The 7,518-nt window shown below is 42.8% G+C and overlaps 1 protein-coding gene across 2 annotated transcripts in view; it reads left to right on the top strand.

The window, feature by feature from the left end:
* Positions 1–5,944: 5,944 nt before the first annotated feature.
* The window catches only part of PDLIM3 (PDZ and LIM domain 3), a 49,663-nt gene continuing 48,089 nt past the window's right edge, over positions 5,945–7,518 (top strand). Inside the window, exon 1 of one of the 2 annotated variants that reach the window (XM_040334233.1) lies at positions 5,945–6,173. In XM_040334233.1, the coding sequence (XP_040190167.1) occupies positions 6,081–6,173 (93 nt within the window). In that variant the 5' untranslated portion in view covers positions 5,945–6,080. The remainder of the gene's footprint in view (positions 6,174–7,518) is intronic. The other variant, XM_040334224.1, reaches the window with a different exon arrangement.

The following is a 7,518-nucleotide window of genomic DNA, read 5'->3' as shown; positions in this document are numbered from 1 at the left end:
ATGGGCACAGTGAGATATGGCACAGTGAGGTTGCAATGGGCACAGTGAGGTATGCTACAGTGAGGCATGCAAATGGGTATTGTTGACCCTCTTTTCTGCTTACAGTAGCTGCTGCATTCTCACCCTAGGCTTCTACTCGAGTCAATAAGTTTTCCCAGTTTTTTTGTGGTTAAATTAGGTCCTCTGCTTATCCTCAGGTTGGCTTATACTCGAGTATATACGGTAATGGAATCCAAATGTGATATTTCAAGCTATAATGCCAAGTAGATATAAATGCAAATGAAGCACTTCTAAAAAGAGTAAAGTCCCATCCACATAAGCCCGTGTTGAAAGGTAGAAAGGGAACACCACTTCTGTGTGCCCTCACCATCCACTCAAAATACGCTTACCAGATGGGATTGACTTCCAAGTTATAAGTCAAAATGAGCCTGTATCACAGAAAGGCATGTGGCTCCGCAGCAGCATGGGGTCAATGCGCTCCAATACCACTCATTTTAAAGTCATGTTCATGGTTCACTGGCTCAGGGTTGGGTTGGAGGGTGGATCCTTACATGCTGGTTGTGTTGGATCCCCACATTCTGCTTGTGTTAGGTACAATGGTTACCCTTTTTACTTACGTAAACCAAAATAAAGGCAAGGCAAGTTTGACCTGTGCAATGCAGAACACTAAATCTGGGAAATCCTGCCTTTCACCCTCACACTTGTATTCACAACTTATATTGGTCAATGCGTTTGCTGCTTATTTTCACTACTTACCGTGATTTCAATTTTTATTTTACAAAAAAGTTTATTGTCATAAAAACCAACAGTACAGGTTTACGATAGAGTATTATAATATACAGTGGGTGACCGCGATATTGTGTCAATCTCGCTCCCTTTCTCGGCGAGATTGACCACTTACGAGCCCCATGGCGGGAGCCAGCTCCCCGCGATGGGGAAAAAAGCCGTCATAGAAGCGATGGGGATCCGACTTGGATTCCCGCCAATTCTAGCTGCGGCATTTGGTATGAATCATGAGGGGGAACTCGGCATGGGTTCCCCCCCAGGGGCATACCAGGCCCTTAGGTCTGGTATGGGTTGTAAGAAGAACCCCCCTACGCCGAAAAACTGGCTTGGGGGTCCCCCTACAATCCATACCAGACCCGTATCCAAAGCACGCCGCCTGGCCGGTCAGGAAAGGATTAGGGATGAGCGAGCGACCCCCCCTCCTGAGCTGTACCAGGCCACATGCCCTCAACATGGGGGAGGGGTTGGGTGCTCTGAAGCCCCCCCACCCCAGAGCAACCTGTCCCCATGTTGATAAGGACAGGGCCTCTTCCCGACAACCCTGGCCGTTGGTTGTCGGGGTCTGCGGGCGGAGGGCTTATCGGAATCTGGGAGCCCCCTTTAATAAGGGGGCCCCCAGATACCGGCCCCCCACCCTAGGTGAATGAATATGGGGTACCCCTACCCATTCACATGGAGGCAAAGCGTCAATAAAAAACACACGACACAGGGTCTTAAAATAATTTATTAGTCAGCTCCGGGGGTCTTCTCCGCTCTCCAGGGGTCTTCTCCGTTTTCCAGGGGGTCTTCTTCCATCTTCTACTCTCTACTCTTCTACTCGCTCCCCAGTTCTTCTCCCGCTCACTCTCCGGTGCCTTCTCCTTCAGGGCTGGCCGCCGCTATCTTCGCGTTAGCTCAATTACTAGCGGCGGCGCAAGCCTGCTCTTCTTTGCCGTCTTCTGCCTTCTTCTCTTCTTGCGATGTTGACGCAACACTTCTTCCCGCTGTAATGCCAGGTGCTCGGCTCGCACCAATTTATATAGGCCTCTTATGATGTCACAGTTCCATCATGCTCCGGTACCTACCCACGTGGGTAGGTACCGGAGCATGATGGGACTGTGACGTGCTTTGGATATGGGTCTGGTTTTGATTTCACCCTCCGTGACATGTCTTTGGCATTGCCCTCAACCTCTCTTTATACCTATAATCTTCACTAGCTTCCCTATATGAGTGCAACAGGTCTATGACATTAGGACATTTTGTTTTTACTTCCAGGTGTTTTAAATAGCCTTTCACATGCCTACCTGGCTGGTTAGGTAACAGCATTGTATATGCCATATATTGATTACAGTCTGTTCCACACATTGCTGCGGAGACCTTGTTTACCTGTAAGTTTAATATGTCTTATCACCTGTTGCTTTATGTTTTTTTCCCATCTATTATATTCTTTATCTCTATTTTGGGAGGCCTATATCTCTTCCTGGGAGGCGGGACATTGGTTTGCTATGCACTATTAATAACAAATTGGCAGCTTTTTAATTTTACACACATTCTCTTTTTATGTCTTTTTTATGTATTTGCTATGTTTAATTCTGTTTAATTAATTAACATCTTTTGATGTCTCTTGTTCGTGTCATGCATGTTTACCATCAGACCGTTATGCTCCTGATGAAGCGTCTTGAACGCGAAACATGTTGAGTAAAAGTGAGTAAAAGCAACATCCATCATTCCACATATCCAATCCAGTCCTTAGGATTTAAAAGTTGTTTGTTTACCTTCTGGTGCTGTATGGTTTTGTCTATACGAACATATGTGCATAAGTATAAGCTTTTATGTAATATGTCCTAAATTATGTACTGTGACAATATGCTGATTGTTTACTGTTTTGTTCACGAAGTTCTGTATATCATAATTTATTTCTTCGTATACCCCTTTTTTATGAATAAAATAATTTATAGATTTTCTACAATATTTACTTGTACCGTCAAAAGTCCATTCCATTAGCCCAGATTAATCTCCAGTTTTCGGGACGTTGGTACACTGTACACTTTTTAAATTGGCATTCACAGTCTTTAGTCGCCCTGTGGTTTATGCACTTCTTTTCTAGCAAGACCCATTTAAACAGGTACAGTACATCATACAAAGCAAATTCGGGCCTGCAAGCCCTAACCAACATAAAGGAAGCAGGAGCTGAGCTCTTATGCTATACTCAAATATAAGATAAAAAAGAAAAGAGTCCTTAGAACCATACGGTCTAGAACCCGGGCTATGCCCGGCTGTCTGTAAACCTGTAGAACAAGTATATAATAAACAACAGAAGAACCTAAAGGTTAGCATCCTCTAGAAAGAGTAGAGAGGGTTAACTGCCAAGAGAAAAGAGACTATGGGAGAATGGAAAAAGATAAAGAAGAATGGGGCAGAGCGAGAGGAACGACAGAGGAAAGGGGTGTGAGGTCCATGGTTCAATTTTAATTTTTACGGACCTCATCAGAGAGCTTCTGTAAAAGGGGCCCAGGACTTGATAACAGCCAACCTTACTGTGCAAACTAAGCATTGTAAAGGACACCATATTGTACAGTAAGAAGTTGCTATTTACAGCTGCTATCTAGGGATTGCTAGACAGCAGCAACATGAGAGAGGCAGCAATAAGGCCTCATGCACACTGGACGTTCTTAAAAAAGAAGGAGTTTTGCAGCATTTTTTTATTTTCAGTAGCGTTTTTTAGCAAAACTATACTCCCACAAAAAGCTTATGGCTCATATATGCCAAAAAGCCACGTTTTAAACTATGTCATTTTTCGGGTTGTAAAAAATGACGTGCGTGGGCTAAAACGACGTTAAAAACCTGCGCATGCTCAGAAGCAAGTTATGAGACGGGAGCACTCGTTCTGGTAAAACTACCATTCATAATGGAGTAAGCACATGGAATTTCCCCTTTATAGTGCCGTTGTATGTGTTATACGTCACCGTGCTTTGCTAGAGCATTTTTTAAAAACGATGGTGTGTGGGCAACGTTGTTTTAATGATGAAGTTGGAAAAACTTTTTCATGCCGAAAAACGATCGTGTGTATGCGGCATTATTCCCAAATAAAAAACTGTTGCCGTAACTGATTAAAAAAAAGTGTTAACTTTGAGTTTGGCTTCAATTTGTTAGTGGATCTAAATCTGCTAGTACATCTAAGGCCCCATACACACGGGAGGATTTATCCGCGGATTTTCATGCGATGGTGTGTACTCACCATCGAATCGAAATCCGCGCCGAAATCCTCTGGCGATGACGTGGCGACGTGCGCGACGCTGTCATATAAGGAATTCCACGCATGCGTCGAATCATTACGACGCATGCGGGGAATCCCTCGGACGGATGGATCCGGTGAGTCTGTACAGACCAGCGGATCCATCCGTTGGGATGGATTCCAGCGGATAGATTTGATAGCATGTCATCAAATATTTATCCGCTGGAAATCCATCCCAGGGGATAAATATCCGCGGAAACAGATCCGCTGGAGTGTACACACCATAGGATCTATCCGCTGAAACCCATTCGCTGGGAGTTTTCAGCGGATGGATTCTATCGTGTGTATGGGGCCTAACACTCCCCTAAATTAACAATGCTTCTGTCCAAAGGTGTCCCTATTGCTCCTTCATCCAGAGTGTGGGCACCCTAAAGCCTCATACACACGATAGGATTTTCTGTGGACAAAGCGTAGGACTTTTGTCTGAAGGGAGTTGGCTGTAAACTTGTCTTGCCTACAAAGAAAGAATTGTTGGCCAACAAACACAAACTTATGTGTTTTTTCAGCTCTTTAGCGCTACCCTTTGGGAAACTTCTGCTAATGCTGTGTTATGGTTAGCATTGCTTCTGAGCATGCGTGTTTGTACTTTGGAGTTTTGCCTGAAGGACTTGTGTACACACAATCGGATAATCCGCCAACACACATTTGTTGGCGGAAAATTTTAAAGCATGCTATCCAACAATTGTCCAGAGAAAATCCGACAACAATTGTCCGATGGAGCATACAAAAGGTCGGATTTTCCGACAACAGCCTGTCATCATACAATTCCAGTCGGAAAATTCGATCGTGTGTGTGAGGCTTAAGGCTCAGTTCACTTTTCTGCAACTTGGGATCTGACTTGTGAGACCTCAAGTCGCAATGCATGTGAAATTCCATGTTAGTCAATGAGTCAATGAGAGATGTCTTAATTATCAGTACTGAAGTCGCTCTGTAGAAAAGGTTCCTGTACTACTTCAAGATGACTTCCATCTGACTTGTGCCCATGGACTTTACTGGAAGTCAGATCCTCATCTATATTGAATTATTATTATTATTATACAGGATTTATATAGCGCCAACAGTTTACAACATCAGGGAAGACATTATAGTTACAATACAATTTAATACAGGAATGATCAGAGGGCCCTGCTCGTTAGAGCTTACAATCTGATTTGGATCCGACATTACAGGAAGATTACCCCAGCAGAGCATGGCATATTCCTGTGTGCTGTTATCTCTGCATACCTGCACAAGACAAAGTCGCATCAAAGTAGTACTCAAGTTCCATCAAGTCGCCAGCAAGTCTCCTGGCAAAGTCACACTGTAAGTCGCGTGACTTTCAGGTTGCAGTAGTGTGAACCGAGCCTTATACAGGGAGTATGTTACTGGCCAGGTGAAAAACCGGGGGGGAAAAAGAAGACAGCATTTAAGGATCGATAAGCTGCAATATATTAGACTTTTGGCTCTGGTTTTACCACTTTAAGGAGCCTCAGACTGCACTAAAACCTGACAGGAGTTCTAATTCTTCCCTGCTCGATCTACATCTACAAAAATAAGTTCTGAGTGTAGTTACACCTCGAAGATTTCTTTAACTAATGCTACGGAACTTCAGCAATATGCCAGTTTTTTACACTCTGGGTATATATAAAATCTGGGTAAATATTAGCCTGGAAGACAAACCTTCATCATATCAGCTGGAAAGTCACCCCTCTAAGACCTGCTTCCATTTTCCCCATGTTACTCATGCTCAGGAATTGTATGAAAAGACTGTGTACTGGACATGATATTGTAACTAGAGTGCTGCCAAACAGTTTATCCCCCTCTGCTTACTCTCCTCCCCTCTCATTCTCCTCTGTGTATGACTTGTGGCCAGAAGGTGACGTCAGCCAAGAAAAGGGATAAAGAGAAGATCATAGGCATCAGGGGATCAGGCTGTCTCTGCCGCTGCTTGCAGAGGGATAACTTCTCAGGGACCTGTAACTAAGTTCTTTGCCTTAGTTGTGATAGAACGTACATCGATAAACTTTCTATAGCTAAGAAAATGCCACAAAATGTGGTGCTACCTGGACCTGCGCCCTGGGGATTCAGGCTAACTGGGGGCATTGACTTTAACCAGCCACTGATAATCTCAAGGGTAAGTAAATTGCAAGGGTTTTGTTTAAATGACTTAGCTCAAGCACTGCAATGTTATGTTTTTTTCTTTGTTTTCCTCTATTCTCAGATAAACTCACCATACATAATACAATCTGATTGTACAATCTCTGTTATATCTAAAAAGTATATAGTGCAAGGGTCTGTCTCATTGTATAGAGATTGACTTGATAGTTTAGGTTGGTCCACACATTCCATAGTTTTGGTATATCTTGTTAATGATTGTACAGAGATTGTACAATCAGGAGTGGGGTCAGGCTAAAAAAATATAGGGAGATAGATAGATCGATGGATAGACAGACAGGACAGTGAGAACATATGAAGCTCCAGGTCTTGGACAAAGTGATAGGTAGGTTAGATTTTCAATGCTGATGTGATTTGTATCTCTGTATTTCATTGCTTAGAATGCAGTGCTTGTGTGTATTTGTTTGTCAGCTCTGCATTGCCATACATACTGTAGGTCTCAGATTTAAATTGGCGAGTTCTATTTGCTGCTTTTGGAGTGCTGATTAACCTCCCTGGCGGTATGATTCTTTCAGAAAAAACATGCTGAAAGCGGTACCATTATTGTGCAAGGAAATTTGGCGTTTTATATTGTAGGTCTGTAATTTTTACAAATAACTCACTTAAATCTGACCAAACAAGAGTCTAGTGGGCATCCCGGGTATGAAATTTTTTTAAAAACAAAATTATAAATTATAATATAATAAATAATTATAAATAATTATAACAAATAATAATATAATTATAATAAAAAATATTCAATAATGTAATCAAATCAAAATCACTGAAATTTGCTCAGTTGCAGAATTGTCGCTGTCATAATTTTTTTTTTTTATGACGAATTTCCCCACAAATCGCTATCGCACAATTCTGCAAGTGATTATAATTTATTATCGCTGTTTTTTAGCTGCTCTAAAACTATTTTTTACATAAAGGGACACTTTTGGTTGCTATGGACAATCTACAGTTTGCAGGCAGAAAGAAACGTTTTTATTATATAAAATGACATGCATGACACAGGACAGACCACTAGGGACAAGGGGGGTGTGTTTTTTTTACATACAGTACTGTAATCTATAAGATTACAGTATACTGTATGTAAAGTGTTTGTTTACTTTTTTGAATTTGGCGCCGTTCTCCGTCCCCGTGCGTCGTAACGTCGCAGGGAACGGAGATCGGCGTCACACAGAGGCACTGTGTGAATCGAGCGAGGTCCCGCTCGCTCACACAGCGCGGTGGCATCGCTGGATCCAGGGACAAGGTAAGTAAACCAAGCCTGTGGATCTAGCGAGGCAAGCCAGAGTCTGACTTGGGGTCACCGCTCG

This window comes from Rana temporaria, chromosome 1 (genome assembly GCF_905171775.1).
Source record: "Rana temporaria chromosome 1, aRanTem1.1, whole genome shotgun sequence".
In the NCBI taxonomy this organism is placed as follows: domain Eukaryota; kingdom Metazoa; phylum Chordata; class Amphibia; order Anura; family Ranidae; genus Rana; species Rana temporaria.
Note: the sequence above shows the minus strand (reverse complement) of the source record. Positions and strands in the feature narration are given on the sequence as shown.